General features: G+C 45.2%; 1 protein-coding gene across 2 annotated transcripts in view; it reads right to left on the bottom strand.

The window, feature by feature from the left end:
* Positions 1-1688: 1688 nt before the first annotated feature.
* The window catches only part of LOC144821262 (protein FAM149A-like), a 549291-nt gene continuing 532002 nt past the window's right edge, over positions 1689-18977 (bottom strand). For both annotated transcript variants that reach the window (XM_078678084.1, XM_078678086.1), the window contains exons 12-14: positions 16459-16587; positions 16293-16371; positions 1689-2169 (exon numbers count right to left, since the gene is read on the bottom strand). In XM_078678084.1, the coding sequence (XP_078534210.1) occupies positions 2096-2169; positions 16293-16371; positions 16459-16587 (282 nt within the window). In that variant the 3' untranslated portion in view covers positions 1689-2095. The remainder of the gene's footprint in view (positions 2170-16292; positions 16372-16458; positions 16588-18977) is intronic.

The raw sequence follows: 18977 nt of genomic DNA, 5'->3' as shown, positions 1-18977 counted from the left end.
GGGCTATTGTCAATTCCTGAAGGTACCTGTTGCAATTCTTCATGATTTTCTACATAGAATTAAGACCAAGCATCCCTTGAAAGCAAGATGTGCAGTCCTTTGAACGGCTCAAGGGACAATGGCAATCACAAAACTGGAAAAGAAAGATTGGAATTTCATCAGAGTTTGCGGACTGATATAAACATTTGCGTTATTAATGGTTCCTGATCGAATATGTCATAAATTATACACATTTCGAATTTCTCACAGACTCGGATTTCACTATCCATTTTATGCCTTCTACTTCTATGATTCTACCAGATACTGACCGTCTAACTCACTGCCTAATGTCTACCTGTTCGCTAACAAGGCCTTTATCGCTGAGTTGCATTACCAGCTTTCTGTTTGTGTTCATGCAATCACGCAGCCTGCAGCTCAATAATGCAGTGAGGTAGCATATGCTTGCTGTTCCGTGTCTCTGGACGGTAATATCAGGAGTTCATGCATTACCTCAGTGAATCACCAAGCTAGCATGATTATAGTAGACACCACAATGTATATGTTTTCTCATTGGTATATTAGAGTTTTAGGCAAGTGACACCTATTTGTGAAACAGGGGAAACCGTGCGAATTTTACCCCGTTTTCCACTACATTTATGTTCGGTACACCTATTTTACGATTAGCTATATGTTTTTAATGCTCCAAAAATATCTCGGTTCTAAGGTGAGCCACAGTCAACTATCTAAATGGGTGGTAACCTTTTGGCAATGAGATGAGGGTTGTAATTTACGTGTAGCATATGTTACCCCACTGGGTGGTGCTTGGATGCCCTTTGGACTGTTTGAAAGCATTGTAACTGTGACATAGATAATGTGACTACTTATCGTTCAAGAACAGATCTGCACTTTGTTTGTTTTAAAGGTTGGAGTTGCCTGTTACAATCCGTGTGAGATTAGTGCAACCTTGAGTTTTAGTTAAGATTGTTAGAAAAAGGAAGTAATTGCCTTTTTTATCAGCAGCAAAAGTCATCACTGCTTGTAATCCATTGAGGAGTCGAAAAACACGCAGTCATGTCCACTAAGGCTGTATGTGAGTGAGTCAAGAAAAAAATTGCCTTATGCAGCAGATATCACTCTACTATATTGTGTCATGTTCCTCTATTTTTAACTTGGCCTGATGGACACATGTGCTACAGGGCATGGCACTATGGATCCTACTAAACAAAATGTGCTCTGCGGATAGCTGTGCTTGACGGCCACAAATGTACCACTCCTGTTGCATTAACATGTATAGCACTGTGTAGGGGAAACGGGGCACCATATGAAGTTGGCCACATTCAGTTAGCAAATTATCATGAACTTTCCAGATAAACTGCAAATAAATTTAAGAGCACCATGGGGATAATTTCACTTCTACAACACACCAGTATCTGTGCCTCGGCCCACTATGTGGAAAGTGTGGGGCATCAAGTAGGCGGAGCAGGCCATGAATGCAACATTCCTATTTACTATTAAAGCATCCTCAAAAAGCCCCTCAAAATAACCCAGTAATCTAGGGAGAACACCTTCTTTAGACTTTTCTCTAATAATGAAGGCTAAGTGCCTAACACAATTGTTAAAGGCTACTATCGAATGTGAATAAAAAATGTGATATGGTGTTCAAGAATGAACATTTATTGGATTTGTGTGGCACCAAATGCCACCCTTGAAGTTATTTCATGTCCTTCTGGCCCATGAATCGCAGAGAAAAAGTCACAGCAGCTGTGGCCTGAGTTACCTGCAAACGTTAAAATAAGTGTTTTGACCTCATGTAAGGAGCTCATGTTTGCCCATAAATATTGCATGGCATAATGAGTTGATGGAGGTACAACATGAAGAGCTAGGTGAAACAACCCAAGCTTTTAGAAAACATTCAGCCACATTGCACTCCTCGCTGGAATGAACACATTGTCTCTGTCGTCCTTTGATGCCAACTCTTGAAGTATTACCCAATTAAATAAAATGTGGGTAATCTGGACAAAATAATAAGTGCTGTATCACGATTACAGTGTTCACCATACAGATTCTGTGGCCCTTGAAAAGAAAATTTGTTGGCAAAGAGTGTGACTGGTTTGTATTAGGACGCCACTTGGTACCGTCTCCTGGTTGCAGGCGGATTCCTCTGGAAGGACTTGGGCTGATACTGTGTACCTGAAAGGATAATACATTCTATGAGAAAGGAGAATTTACATTACAACACCAACAATATAAACATCTCCTGGGTCAGAGTCAGTTGAAGACACAGGACACTGCCATCGTCTATCCTCGCATTGTTTAATTATATTTCACTGCTCATAGCGGCTGATGTAACTGTGGCAGAAGCGTCTTTTTGGGAACTTAGTATCTGTATTGAGTGAGTGTAATTCCGGCTGTGCCCCAGTTTCGTTTTATCCCCGGCCGGCCATTTAAGATTGTTTGTATTTTCCCCGTGTCTCCTCCCAGACCCCGCCTCCCAGCTGACCCTCCCACGCTCCGCCCCCTCCACCATCCACTTATGGCCAATGGTCCCACGCGCAGCGTCCACACGCCCGTCCGCGCCTCGACCGCGCCCAGCGCCAGACCCCTTGCCTCTCGCGCTGCCCAATCCTCCCGCATTACCTACGATGCCACCACCCTCCTAGCCCTTAACCCGGATCGCGCCCCCAACTGCGTCCAAGCCGCTCCTGGACACACCCATGGCCCTCTCTCCTGCTACTCCTGCAAATTCAGCTGCACCGACAACATCTCCGCTACGACCACTCCACAGATTCCCGACCCCAACCACATACAATGCATCCTCCTCAACACCCGATCGGTGCACAGGCACGCCATCGACCTATGGAACCTACTAGACACCATCTCTCCAGACGTCGCCTTCCTTACGGAAACATGGATGAATGCTTCCTCCGCACCAGACATCACCATTGCCATCCCTGAAGAATATAAGATCACCCGCAAAGACCGTACCAGCCACACAGGAGGAGGAATCGCTATCGTCCATAAGAAATCTATCCGCATCTCAACCAGCTCTGACGCCAACCTCGCCAACTCCGAACACCTTCACTTCCAGATCCACATCGACCCCAAAACAACACTCAGAGGCACCCTCCTCTACAGGCCACCAGGACCCCGCGCAAAATTCAGTGAAGACATCACGGACTTCATCTCTCCACACGCGCTCCCCTCCAAAGATTACATCCTGCTGGGAGACCTCAACTTTCACCTTGAAAAGAACAACGACCGCAACACCGCCACCCTCCTGGACAACCTCACCAACCTCGGACTTAAACAACTAGTCACTTCCCCCACCCACATCGCAGGTCACACACTCGACCCCATCTTCACCTCCAGCAATCATGTCTCCTTCAGCCACACTACGGATCTCCTATGGACCGACCACAGCTGCGTTCACTTCACCTACAACAAGCCGAAAACCATCAACCACTCCCAATCTATCCTGCAAAGAAACTGGAACAAAATCACCACGGACCAAATCTCCGCATCGCTCCTTCGAAACTCCCCAGCCCTCTCTTCTAACGCCAACGAAGCCGCCGCCAACCTCACCCTATGGTTATCCAACACCGCCGACACCTTAGCTCCACTGAAAAAACGTCAAAGCAAACCTGGCAGCAAGAAAGCCTCATGGTTCAACGATGATCTCAAGAAGTCCAAGAAACTCTGCCGCTCCCTTGAAAAGGCCTGGAAAAAAGACCCAACCACCAGCACCAAGGACGCCTTCAAAAGCGCCACCCGCACTCACCACCAACTGATCCGAAAAGCCAAAAAAACAGCACTCAAGGATCGACTTGACAACAACGCCCACAACAGCAAGGAACTTTTCAACATCATCAAGGAATTTTCCAATCCCTCGGCCAACTCCAACGACATCACCCCCTCTCAAACCCTCTGCGACTCCCTAGCCTCTTTTTTCCACAACAAGATTGCAGACATCCACAACAGCTTTGACAACCAACCCGTAAACCAACCCACCCTAACATCCGCTGACCATCTTTCCCCTGTAAACACCCTTAACGCCTGGAACCCAATCTCCACTGAAGACACCATCCGCCTGATGAATTCCATCCACTCAGGATCCCCCACAGACCCATGCCCTCACCACATCTTCAACAAAGCAGACTCCTTCATAGCACCGCACCTCCGAGACGTCATCAACTGCTCCTTCAACTCCGCTACCTTCCCAGAAGACTGGAAACACGCTGAACTCACCGCCCTCCTGAAAAAACCAACAGCGGACCCCACCGAACTCAAAAATTACCGCCCCATCTCGCTTCTTCCATTCCCGGCCAAAGTCATCGAGAAAGCCGTCAACAACCAGCTCGCCGCCTTCCTCGAAGCCAACAAATCCCTCGACCCCTCACAATCTGGCTTCCGAGCAAAACACAGCACTGAGACCGCCCTCATCGCAGCAACAGACGACATTCGAACTCTATTGGACAATGGAGACACAGTCGCCCTCATCCTCCTCGACCTCTCTGCAGCATTCGATACAGTCTGCCACAGCACCCTTCTACAACGCCTCAATAACATCGGAATCCAAGGAAAAGCACTTGAATGGACCACCTCGTTCCTCACCGGAAGAACCCAGAGAGTCCGCCTTCCTCCATTCAAGTCCGAGACCTCTGAAGTCATCTGCGGCGTACCTCAAGGATCCTCACTCAGTCCCACCCTCTTCAACGTATACATGAGCCCCCTCGCGACCATCGCACGCCAACACAACCTCAACATCATCTCTTACGCGGATGACACTCAACTGATCCTTTCTCTCACCAATGACCCCAGCACCGCCAAAACTAACCTACACGAAGGAATGAAAGAAGTTGCCGAATGGATGAAACAAAGCCGTCTGAAACTGAACTCAGACAAAACAGAAGTCCTCATCCTAGGCACATCCCCCTCTGCTTGGGACGACTCCTGGTGGCCGGAAGCCCTCGGAAAAGCACCCATCCCGACAGACCACGCACGGAACCTTGGCGTCATCCTGGATTCTTCACTCTCAATGAACAGACAAGTCAACGCCGTATCCTCTTCCTGCTTCAACATTCTTCGCATGCTCAGAAAAACATTTCGCTGGATCCCCTCCGAAACAAGGAAAACAGTCACCCACGCCCTGGTCACGAGCCGACTGGACTACGGAAACACCCTCTACGCAGGTACCACCGCTAAACTCCAAAAGAAACTCCAACGAATCCAAAACGCCTCAGCCAGGCTCATATTAGACATCCCACGCAACGAACACATCTCTGGTCACCTTAAAGACCTCCACTGGCTACCCGTCAATAAGAGGATCACTTTCCGACTGCTCACCCACGCACACAAATCACTCTACGACATCGGACCAGATTGCCTCAACTCTCGACTGTCATTCTACAACCCCTCCCGCCAACTACGTTCTTCCAACCAAGCCCTCGCCACTGTACCTCGCATCAACAAGACCACCATGGGTGGCAGATCCTTTTCATACCTGGCTGCTAAAACATGGAACTCACTCCCCGCCTACCTTCGCCTCACCCAGAACCACCTAGCGTTCAGAAAGCAGCTTAAAACGTGGATATTTGACAAATAATCCTCCTCCCCTTCCTAAGCGCCTTGAAACCCTCTGGGTATGTAGTGCGCTATACAAATTTTATGACTTGACTTGACTTGACATTGGGCCCACTGTCCGTATCTGCACTGCAATTTTTTCTGAGTTTTTGTGTGACCAGCATAGACACGGACAGTGTGCCAGATTATGGAAATTGTGCACAGTCCCTAGAACTGGAGCGAAGTTTGAAATTTCACACCTGTGCAATGAAGAGTGGATTTAAGAACCACAGAACTGGGGTTTAGAAACCATAGCTACGTCCTAAACTGCTAGGGGACTAGGGAGCATTTTTAAAGGGGGGCAATGATTGCCACAAGTAGGTGTCGCAAGTTACGGTGGAGCCACATTCTTCCCTCCACATTCCATGCTTCAAAGTGGGGTACTTATCTAGTACCACCACACAAGTGGCACAAAATAGACCACCTCCTGATGGCTTGTTTGTAATTGTTTCCACTTCTGTGATATGGAGCAGGCACAGGGGCAAAGGCATTCCTTCATTTGAATGACACCGCACACACATGCAAATGAGAAAATGTCCCTTTAGGATCACATCTGTGCACATTTTATATGGAGGTGATCCATGTTACAGAAGTCGCCACACACATTTCTGCAGCTAATACAGTTATATAAGTGCTCCCCATGGATGTAAAAACACAGGTGCAAACAACCATTGTACCTCACAGGGCCATGGGCCACATGCATAATTGTAAATTGCGGTCGCAATGGGGCTCCCTTTGCGATCGCAATTTTTGCATTTGGGATGCATCATCCTAAATGCAAAAATCGCTATTTAACTAATCGCTAAAATTGCGATTACTTAAATTGCAATTGCATTAGTGAATCGCAAATTGTGATTCCCTAAATGAAAGGCAACAACCAAAAAATTGCGATTTCACTGTTAAGATTACGCAATTTACCATCAATTCAAAGTTGATGGTAATTTGCGAGAACTTTGAAAAATGCACAAAAGTGCATTTTTCAAAGTTCTATGTTGCACACATACATGTCCTTGGGTCATGTGTGTGTGCAACATGTGTTGAAATTGCAATTTCAGGGGTGCATCAGGGTGTCCTTTTGGAACCTATGCACCCTTGAAATTGCATGCGCAATTTTGCGAGTACCTACTTGGTAGTTGCAAATTGCGCATGCACCTCCCATTGATTCCTGGGGGTCTCTGGGCCCATAGGAATGAATGGGAAGCAATTCCTTATTTGCAAATCACAATTTGCTAGTCGCAAATAACGAATGTGTAGGAATCGCAATTTTGTTTATGATTCCTACATGCATAAGCATTTGCGATTCCTAAATTGTGATTCCGAAATTGCGATTTCTTAAAAAACGCAACTTAGGAATCGCAAATGCACAGTTTGATGCATATGGCCCTATATGAATTACAACTCCTAGTTCTTTGTTAGGTCAGCCTAAACAGGACGTTTTAGGCATATCTGCTTTGTGATGAACAGTAGCATAAATAAATCCGTTTGATATATGGGGAGATAAAAAAAAAATTAGCAAATAAATATTATTTTATGTTACTTTAATTTGGCCCCACACTGACATGCTTAATTTCTTTCCTTATGTAATATGTGGCTTAAAGGGCAATACTTTCCAAGTGTTTGGCCGACTTAATGATTACACTCTTCTATCTCAATTAAAGGACATGTGAATCTTTACTTGCGCATGTTTGTATTAGTCAGCCAAGTAGACATGAGAAGTTACTTAGTTTCTGTAACACTCTTTCTGGTAGAGATTCGGTCAAACTTTAGCTCCCCCCCCTCCATTTTGAATATTCTCCAGATATCATACTGGATCCGGAAACTTTTGAGCAGTACCGTTGCACGTTGGTAGGTGGTACCATGCAGCTCTACACTGATGCAGTACCACATGGGAAATGATGTGTGGGGCATAGACAGGTGCCACTGCTGCATGTTGACGTGAGATAAGATATTTTCAAGTTAGGTAAATTAATCAGTTATAGGTATATCAAGTAACTATAACTTGGGCTCTAAAATATCTATAACTTGACCCCCTGCCAGGCACAGTGTTGTCATCAATTATGTTGTTTCAGATGTTGCAGTGATGGTGTCATACATGACATGAGTGATGTAATGTAGGAGGTAATTGGTAGTGCATGGTAAGGGTGCGTGGCACTGCCAATTACCTCCTATGTTACGTCACTCTTTGATAAACAGTAAAACTTTTAAAATGACTACAAATAAAAGTGTGCTTTCTGGGTAATATTTCTATGAGCCAAGTTTGGTTAAATCAGTTCAGCTGTTTTTTCTGTATGGGAGCGCAAAGTTTCCTGTGGGAATCAGAAAGGGGAAATTGCACTTTTGAGAACTCTGCTTTCTCGTGGCCCCTGCTTGATGGATCAGCATAAAACCTTCCATGAAGGAGCCAGAGTGGACAAACTTATTTTGGGAACGTATTTTGCAGATTCGTCAAAAGGTGCCAAAGTTATTAAGAAAACAAAATAAATGCATGGTAACTCTGATCTAAATGTGCACACGTACATATGTTTGCTTAAAAGACCTCATTTTGATTTTGTAAGGATACACATTGTTAGAAATGGGGTCTCTAGTTGGCGATGTAGGTACCTTTGTCCAAATAGTGACCCTTCTTCCTAGTTAGGATAAGGGAGTTACACTCCTAAAATAACCTCTGCCCACCCCCTTGGTAGCTTGGCATGAGCAGTCAGGCTTATTCTAGAGGCAGTGTGTAAAGCATTTGCACATAATCAACAGTAATACAGTGTAAGGACTACAAAAGGACACCACACCAGTTTAGAAAAATATCCAATATTTGTATATCCTCAAGAAAAGACCAAAAACGATACAAATCCACAATACAGCACTTAGAAATCTTCAGTTATCAAATAACCTTGAAAAAAAGTTCCTTGAAGTTGACAACTCCCTCTGGGGCTATCACTGCGTAGTGAACAAACAAATCCAAACAGTTCTGGCTGACTGCGGCATCGCAGGCAAGCTGCGGTGTCGGGAAGACCCGCAAAACAGTGCCTTTTATAAATAGAGGGTGTCGGCGACCTCTCGTTGAGATTCTGAAAGCACGGTGTCAGCAGGCGTTGGTTCCAGAGGCTGGTGCAGGAGTCGTCGGGCGCTCGAAGTCACAAGTGTTGCAGATCAAACTCCTCGCGGTTGGAGTCAGGAGCGCTGGCGCCGGCAGGTGCCGGGCCTGCGGTGCGAAGTGCAGCGTACGATGCCGTCAGGTCACGGTGCGAGCAGCGGCTCGGTGGCGGCGTCAGAGGGCGTCGTCTGTGAGACCAGGGGTGCGGTGCGAAGTGATGCGGTGCTCGTTGCGGTGCTGGCAGATCACGGTGCAGGCAGTGCTGTTGTTGTTGCTGAAGCGATGTCGTCGGCTGACGAGCTGGATTTGATGGTACTGGCGTCGGTAGGCCAAGGCTGTGGTGTGGGATGAGGGCGGTGCGGCGTGTCACTTTACAAACGGTGCCCTCGAACCACGGTGCACGCAGCAGCATCGATTTCGGCGTGGAGCGGAGCCGTCGGGGATACCAAAGCGGCGGCATGAAGTGTCAGTCAGTCAGCCAGTCAAAGTACACTTTATTCGATTTTTTAAAAATCATAAAAGGCTGATGGACACCCAGAATTAAAATCAACAGTTCATTTATGTACAAAATCAGTGCTGAGGCCTGGTAAGCCTATTGTGCATCATATATACATAATTAAAAATCAATTAAAACAATACCATGATTAAAGTAGAACGTTCAGTGGTACTCGTTTGTTCCTGATTCTAAATGCTTCCGCTAAGAAACTAGCAACACTAAAAATAATGTAAGTATTGCCCAACATCTGGAGGTAAGTTAATGCAGGCCTGACTTGTATAAAGCCAGCCTCCCTCACTACAGGTATCAAATATTTTTTCCTTGCGGTAGCGTAAAACCCACAGAACATCATAAAATGCATGGTATCTTGATTGGAAAATTTGTCACACTCACAGGGGGGGGCATCTTCTGGTTTAGCCCACGATTGGTAACAACCTAAAGAATAATGGATCATGTTAAACCTGATTTTTGTTAATAAAAATCTGTGAAGAGGTATGGTGACAATTTTTAGGTACAGTTCCAGAGAAGGAGTAGTGGTTAACACTAGATATGATCTTACTGATGGCTTCATTAATTCCTTCTCCTCTCTGTCTAAGCGTACCCTCTCCAAGAAATGGTGCTTAATCCATTTGACATCTTCTCTCCTAATATTAGATGGAGATAAGAAAAGTTCAGGTCTACCTAGGGATGCAAAGGTGTTTTTTAGGTAGTTCAACCAGGGTATTTTCATAGCATGATCCATGGAAGTGACATCCAACAGAATTGCATGGTTCAAAGTTAGTTCTAAATTGAGCCATGTCTTTGCCCAGAAAAGTAGGGGTGCCAATTTCAGCTTGTCCATAATGTAGGGCAAACCCACTTCCTCATGGATATAAAAGGTAGGGGTAGATTTAGGAACAGATAAAAATTGCCTAAGTCCATTTTCTACCCTTTGAATTTTGTCATGAGTGGCGTAGCCCCATAAAGCGGACCCATAGGTTGCGATGGGGATGCACTTACTGTTATATACCTTCAAAAGTGCCTCCATCGGCCTGGCCCCCAACCTTTTTGAAAAGCCCAACAATGCAGATGTGGAACGGGCTAGGGATAAACTCTTCGTCTTTATCTGAGGGACCCAGGACCCCCTCTCGTCGAAAAGGACCCCCAGGTAAGGAAAGACTAGGACCCTTGATACCACCTCGCCCTTACAGGTGAAGGTTTTGGTTCTAGACTTACTTCTCTGTCGGCCTACTATCATGGAGTGCGATTTATTTGCATTGATTCTTAAGTCAAGGTTCTCCATGAAGGAACCAAAACGGTCCAATAAGGCCTGTAGGCCATTACCAGTGCGCGCTATTAAGACAGCATCGTCCGCATATAGGAAGGCCGGAACCTGCACTCCTCCTACACGCAGAACGTCTGCCACCCCAGCCTCTAGATGTTTTCCTAACCCATTTATATAAATGGTAAAAACGAGGGGGGCCAGGATGCACCCTTGGCTCACCCCTTTCTCTGACCTAAATCTATCTGTACACCTACCTTCCCTTGTGACCCTAACTTTGGCAAATAACTCCTGGTGCAAAGAAGCTATAAATGTAACCAGCGAAGCATCTATCCCCATCTCTAGAAGAGTGGACCACAACTTGGACCTATTCACCAAATCGAAAGCCGAGGAGAGGTCCATGAAGGCCAAATAGAGAGACCCCTCCCCGGCTACCGTATATTTGGAGATTAAAAGGTGCAAGTTGGAACATTGGTCCAGGGTGCCTCGTTTCTCTCTGAACCCATATTGTATGTTCGAGAGCCCCCCACAGACCTCCAAATTTACCCTCAGTTTGGACAGTAGAACTCTACCTAGGATCCTAATGGCAGAGTCAAGGAGGGAAATGGGTCTGTAACACCCTGGATCCTCACGTTGCCCCTTTTTAAAAATTGGCACTATAATAGAGGTCACCCAGGTATCGGGGAATACGTTGTCATTAGCTGCCCGGAAAACTTTAGTCAACACCTGGGACCAAATTATCGGGGAATGTCTGTATAGGTCCCCGGGTACGCCATCAGGCCCCGGAGCCTTGTTTTTCGAGGTCTCCAGAATAGCCTTCATAACCTCGTCCTCGTTAAACTCTACCGGGGGAGAAACCCGGCCTGCCATTATACCACAAGAGACTGGACTATTCTTGTCACCATAAACGTCTTTGAAGTGGAGAACCTACTTCTCATCAGGAATAACGCAGTCGATGACTGCGTTTTCTGCCCCAGCAAAAAATGGCTGATTTATAATGTCCCAAAATGTCTTGGTGTCTCGCAAGACATCTATAGTGAGAAGTTTATTCCACGCATCGCTTTTAATGGCGTTTTTTCTACCCTTTAAAGTTAATTTATGTTCCCTCCTTAAATTAGCGATGAGGGCCTTGTCCCTGGGGGTGGCTTTTAACACTCGCTTTAGGCTTCTGTGGATTCGTGAGCAGTTGGCGTCAAACCACTTAAATGGCTTAGAAGTACTCTGTGTAGAGTTTACCGTCAGGTCCCTCGAGATTTGTGTACATATAGATTCAAAGGCCTGTATGATTACTTGGTTGGGGGCCTCTTGGTCCAAACAGGTCACTATGTGGCCCTCAATTTTAGGCAATAAGATTGCCATGAAATCATCTGGGACCACCTTACCCCACTTAAGCCGTCTACCCTGATCGGTAGGCACTAATGCCACCCACTCCTGGGAGCGGCCTGCATGCTTACACTGGGAATCTCTCCAACGCATCTCTAATAGCAAAGGGTTATGGTCGCTATAGGGTGAGGCGATAACCTTATAATTTTTCACCTTAGAGGTTAGCCCAGATGAGGTAAAAATGTAATCAATAACTGACCCATGGGCCGTGCCCTTATAGGTGGGTACTCTTTCCCCCCCTCCTGTTTTTAAAGATTCATATAAATTAAAACTAGCTAACAACACTTCAAGCGCTTCTCCTGATTTTGTATGTTCAAAATGGGGGATAATTGCGCCAAAAGAACCCTCATACTCCCCTGTATACCAGGGTGAGTCGCATAAATGAATGTTAAAATCGCCCAACAAAATGAGCTCAAAAGTAGTGTGCTTATTTAGACTGAGATGACATAAAAATTTCTCCAGGGATACAATATGATCAGTATCCACTGCCCTCTCCCGGGAATTATAAAAATTAATTAAAAAGAGGGTACAGACCGGTGAAACTATCCATTCCACAATTAAAAGGTTAGGGGAGCCTGAGTCTAATTGCTTAAATGATCCATCAAGATGTAGAGAAAAAAGGAAAAGAAGACCCCCCTTAGCTCTCCCCGCTAAACTAGGTGTTGCTGGTACGGAGAAGCTAGCAAAACCATCCAACCAAGAGTTTGCTGAAATATCCCAGGATTCTTGGATGGCTATCACATCAAATGTAGAGATAAAATTAACCCATAGGAGGTCTGCCCTTTTAGCTCTCATACCTGCAACATTCCAGCTAATAAATTTGCATAGTGTTTTGTCCTCTTCCCGCAACGGCCCAGATGCGGAGGACAACAGTGAAGCTGGTTGTCAGTCAACATCCTCCAAATTAGCAAGTGGAGCGAAACTGTTATACAGGTCTAAATTAGGACCTCCCCTACTGGGGATGGTTCTGCCTTGTGAGGTCCTATTGGGTACTGTTCTCCATTCATTACCAGATGTGGCCTGCTGAGTTGGCCTGTTATATTGATCCTTAACGGGATGATTTCTAAATAGGGGTGGGTAAAAAAAAACAAAGGGGCAGATCTCATATTCCCGCAGTCTTGTATCTCTGAGCCATCCCAGAACAGCCTGTCTGCTAGGTGTGCACTGTCAAAATTAACTACAACGCAATCACCCTTCAGAGTTTTAGAGCGATGACCCATCCATCCCACCCTTCTTGCCATGATAATCCTAGTGGAAATTTCGCTTCCCCCACTGCTGCTATCAGCGCACCATTGGCTTGTCTTATGTATTAATGCCGCTGTAGATTCAATCTCACCGTGTGCTAGCGGTGGTACCCCTATAAAAGCAGCAACAAAAGGTGCGGCTGCTGGAGGAAGATCTAAATGCAGTTGGCACTCCTTAGGTCTTGGGCCCACTCCTAGGGTATTATCCTCCTGGGGAGTGTCGTGGTTCCCTGGGGATAGCTGGGTACTGATCAGGCTGCTTTGGGATTTCCCATGAGCCCCTTCTCTGCTAGTATTTAAGATCTTGCCCTTACATAACAATGAAGGTAACAAAGATAAAGCAGGTTTCAATGTAGGCACTTCTGTATCTGACATGACCACCTTTTTAGGGACCTGGGCAGAATAGAGTTTTTTAGCTAAGTCATCTATCAGGGCACATTTGTTTATCAGGCCAGCTAGGCACGTATTCATAGTATTCACAACGTCTTTAGCGATGCCTACTAACAAGGGTTCAATTTGGGCAACAAATAGGGCTTCCAAGTGATCGCTAAGAATGTTCATATCCAGTTGCTTAATAACGTTGTCACCCACTGTCTCTTTCCTCTTTTTGGTGGCTGGTTTGGTTTGAGGAACTGACCCATGTGGCTGGCTAGAAGGCAAGGGTTTTGGCGAGCATACTTTCGTATGGCTGGAAACATTAGTCGGTTTAAGCACTATCACTTCAGGCTCTAAAGGGATACCAGTTTCAGGAGTTGGTTGTAATGTGTTGGGCTCTGCGCTTGATGAGGGGGATAACAAACCCAGTTCATGTTGCGCGGTTGCTATTTCTTTTGTCAGGGCCCCAACCGCGGAGGTCAAGTATGAGATTATTGATTCCGAATGTCTCGCTACTTTAGCTTTTTTGCCCCCCTCCTCGGTATTAGTAATGAAGTGAGGCGATGCAGAGTGCGGTGCCCATAGGTCACGGTGCGAGCAGCGGCTCGGTGTCGGCGTCAGCAGGCGGTGTCGGTGAGACCAGGGTCACAGCGGTGCGCTCTGCAGTGCCTTCAGGACAAGGAGTTGGCAGTGGCGGCATAGATGGCATTGGGTTGCTTTTTCTTCTGTTGCAGCACAAAACACACAGTCCCCAGTGCTGAGGAAAGAAGAACTGGAAGTCTTTGCTGTTCCTGAGACTTCTTGAACAGGGGGAAAGCTCTACCTCAAGCCCTTGGAGAAACTCACAAAAGTAGATTGCAGAAAGTTCGGTCCAGTCCTTTCACTGCCCAAGACAGAAGCAGACATTGCAGGTTAACACAGCAAAGCACTCAGCAAAGTGGTAGTTCCTCCTCACAGCTTCTCCAGGTCTTCTTCTTGGCAGTCTTCTTGGTCCAAAAGAGTTCAGAGGCAGACCACGCCCATTCGGGTGCAAGGAAATCCCATTCCCCTACTCTAAATCAAGCCCAGGTCTATTCAGCCCTTTCCTGACCCACCTAGACTATCTGGAGCCTCTGTTGCTCCCCAGCCCCTGTCATTCAAAACCCAGACAGTCAATCCACAAACCCAGCAAGAAAATACCTACTTTCTAAAAGTGGTATTTTCAAACACAGAAAGTAAAAATCACTTTCACTAAAAGATGCATCTTTAGATTCTGAGCTCAGGTATACTAAACTTTATTTTCCTACCTAGTTCCCAAGGCCAGTTATGTTTATAAGATGTTATAAACAAACTCCCCATTCTGTCCTAAGGGGAACAGGTAGCCTTGCAATAGTGAAAAACTAAATTGGCAGACATTCCCTATCAGGACATGCCACACACACCAGTGCATGTCCTACCTTTCACATACACTGCACCCTGCCCACAGGGGTATCTTGGGCCTACCTTAGGGATGACTGACATGTAAGAAAAGGGAAGGTTAGGGCCTGGCAAGTGGGTACACTTGCCAAGTCGACATGGCAGTACCAGACTGCACAGAGGCTCTGCAATGGCCGGCCAGAGTTACATTTACGGGATGTTTGTATGGGTGGCACAATCCAGTGCTGCAGCCCGCTGACAGCATTTGATTTACAGGCCCTGGCACACCCAGTGCACTTTACTAGGGACTGACACATGAACCAAATAGGCCAATCATGGAAACACAAATCCAGAATTTTTTTTACCACAGGAGCACTTGCACTTTACCACTGATCAGCAGTGAGAAAAGTGCGCATAAACACAAAGCCAGCACAAACAGAGTAAAAACCGTGAGGGTAGAAAGCAAAAACTCAGGCGAAACATGCCAAAAGATGCCAAGTCTAACACACATATACACACAAAGGTATTAAAACATGAAGGCTTGTGCAAAGCCTCAACAAGCATTTCTTTGCAGAAAAAGATATCTGGACAATAAATATGTTTGACAAGGTGTAGTGTCTGTTGTTTTCTGTGTTGCCACCCAGCATATTCAGGAGCTGTAGTGGTGGGCTTAAGGGGGAGATGAGAGGCGGAGACAAATAAAGCTGGGGCAAGATCCTGATCTGGACCCTCTCTAATGATACCACTGGCAGGACATGAGCCCAAATGGAACAAGGCACTGTTGTGGGCTCATGTGCAAAGTATGACACAATTTTCCAAAACGACGGACCCACCAACGAGAAGACCTGTCCCGCAACCAGTAGCCATGCGTAGACGAAGATGAGTATCCCACCCAGTAAGTCCAGACCTTAGAGCACATCCAGTCAGTTACCCAGAGAGATTCATGAGGTAATGAATCTGCAGGTAAATGTATTCATAAGAAAGCAGCATCTGGGCTAATTTAACATCACCTTGGCATGACATGACAAAATGGTCAGCACTTTAGCATATGGTATAGTTAATCAGACCTTGTGATATAATCAGAGTAAACAGCTATGAGATGTCATGCTGTACAGTGTGAAGTGGTGTCACTCGGATGATGAAATCAGATGCAGAGTGTGATAAAAAAAATCTCTGCTTAAACGTAATTTATTGAGGTGATCCGTCTCATGCAATTGAATTCAAACTACGTTCTCAAACACATTTACATATTTCGGATTGTCTTCAAACTCTCTGGTGGGTCCCTTTGTTAGATTTTGAGTCAGTTATTCCAAGATATCTTTTTTGTCCTAAGTAGATATAATTCAAGATACCTTCTACTTTTATTTTAGCTGTCCTCTAAAGATAATCAAGGAATACCATTTGCAGTTTGTGAGGAAATAGTTATTATTGATCATTTATAGAAATATTTACCTGTTAAAAAACCTGGACCTGTCCAAGTATGGTTGGCAAAATCCATGGGCGTAAAGGATCTTCTACGAGGAGTATCCGACTGTATAAATACAAAATAAATAAGGTACTGTCATTCCTTCCATATTCACCTCTGCACAATTCATACTTATGTGGTGAAATAGCCCACCCGAAAAGTGTGAGTTGTGTTGGGCCTTGAAAATGGCTCCACTGGAACAGTTCGTTCTCTAACGGGCCGCCTTCCTGTGGTGTCTGGCACTGCACTGGATACTCGGCTGTGCAGATATCTTCCTCTCTGCTGCAGGGTGACAAATTCAAGAAAAGTCTTACATTAACATTAGCTGAAACAAAATAGTGTAGAATTCTTTTTGTGTTGGTACTTGTGGTGAAAGGAAGCCAGAACTCAAAATAAGAAGTCTCTATCAATTTTGTATATGCCCAATAGACATGTTCTCTAGGTACTCTAGTTACTTTTGGGAGAAATGAGTGGGTCATAACTTAGCTGCTCCTTTTCTTCTAGGTGTAATTATACATTACAATCAGTAATACTGTCAAGTCAAGTCACTAAACACTCATATAAGAAATGTGCCAACCTTCCGATCAGGCATCTCTACAAGGGCAACCAAATCCTCTGTGTCAGCCACAATTCTCAAAAACAGATTTTTTTGTGGTCAGTCACATACCTGGTTCATACCCATTATCTACCTCCTTATGCTAGGATGTGGCTGCTACCCTGTTCTTGGGTAATATCCATTGTAGGCAAAATCAGTCGCTGGTTGTATAGGACCATTCTAGAATTAGGCAGGTAGATCTCACCTTCTATTCAAATGTTAGAAATTCTAACAATCAGGGTCAATGTCACTACCAAAGTAGACGAGTTCTGAATTAAAATAGTTAGGAATTCCAAATTGGTGATATCTACGAGAAAAAAATCATCTATGTCGAATAATCTGCATTCCTTAATATGACACTGGATACATGATTTGTCAGAGAACAGTTCCATTAAAACTAACCAGGACGTGTGGCCTTACGCTTGATAAAGTATTGAAACTTGAGTTGGTTTCAATGTAGACAGGATTGCCACTTTTTGGGGGATGAAGGAGGACATTGTCACAATTAGCATCCACCAAGATTCCAAAGTCCTCCAAACACTTATTTGTCATGAACAGGAGGGCTTTGGGTAAGTTAAGTAAGATAGACCTATAAATTTTGAATACTGCACCAGTGGGCAAATCTCCCATCAGTACACTGGTCTCCAATGGGGAGTCACTCTGTAAACCCCACCTACGACAATAACTCTGTGGCACAGGACAACCCTTGGACCCTAATGCTAGAGCGGGAAATTGGTTCCTTTCACTCCCAATGGATATTAAAATAATTAAATAACTGGGACCATTCAGAGCCCCGACCCAGGTGCCACTGCACCTACACCATTGATAGCTACACCCCTGGTATAATCAGAGAGAATATGCTGGACTCCTAAATACCAAAGGAAATCCAATTAAAAAGTTTAAAGGCAACCAGCACTTACGGATGGTCTAGAGCAGAGGTCTTCAATCTGTAGGGCGCAACAGATACCCTGTCAGAAAACGTTCCAAATAGGGTAGTTAAAATGCCTTCCCTGGAGCGTTATTCAGGGACTCTCCTGTGCCGGGAAACCGAAGCCAGGCAGACAGCTAAACACACATTTCTACCAGTGTGTTGCTGGCCTGAAAGAAATGCAAATGTACACAACTAGTTAATTTGCAAATGTAAAGGATTTGCAGATTAACTCTTTGTGCACATTTGCATTTCTTCAGACCTGCAACACACTGGCAGAAAGGTGTGTTTAGCTGTCTGCCTGGGTTTGATTTCTCAGGAAAGGAGAGTGCTGTTGCAGTTAATGTATTGAATCACTTTTAACTTTTTGAGTGGTAATGCAGAGTTAACTGAGCTGTGAACTGCCTTGCTTTTAATTGTCATTGTATTTATATAGCTTTTACTATCTCTGATAATGTATTGAAGGGACAGTTATGTAAAAAAAATGCATTATATAGGGTCTAGATATTACTAAAGTCTATGGACCTCATTTACAATGAAATGGTGTAGGGCAGCTCTGCAAGTATTTTTGCTGCGCTGCACTGTGCTAATTCAAAAGGTCAGGATTGGACTGTATTTATAAGATACAGGGCATTCCTGTCTTTTCTGCCAGCACACAATTTAGTGCCTAGTGCCAACGCCGGCACCCTTGCACCATGGTGGAAGGCTGTCTGCATTTTTTGCAGGATTGTTTTTGTGCAAGAAGGCACTTCTTTTTGCGCAAAAACAATCCACGGAGGCGTTTTCCTCTTTCTTTGTGTGCCACACAGAGAAAGAGGAAACAATTGAGGAGAAATAAAGATATTTCTCCTAGTTACGCATCCCCCTGGGGCAGTATACAATTTTGATGCATCCTCAGGTTTACAGATGCTTGTAAATCTGGGAATGTGTCAAAACCCATGGGAAAACCCACTGTAACATTCATGGAACGCCCCCCCCCCACGCAGAGTAAGGCAACGCATCAACTTGCGCAGCGTTGCCTTACACCATATCTAGGAGACCATGAAATTCCACACAAAGTGACTTTGCGTGGCCTCGTACACATGGGTCTGCGCAACCAGAGAGTCATAAAAAATGATGCAGCGCAAGGGGCTTATAAATAAGCCACAA

The sequence above is a fragment of the Lissotriton helveticus genome, chromosome 2_2 (assembly GCF_964261635.1).
Source record: "Lissotriton helveticus chromosome 2_2, aLisHel1.1, whole genome shotgun sequence".
Lineage (NCBI taxonomy): Eukaryota > Metazoa > Chordata > Amphibia > Caudata > Salamandridae > Lissotriton > Lissotriton helveticus.
Note: the sequence above shows the minus strand (reverse complement) of the source record. Positions and strands in the feature narration are given on the sequence as shown.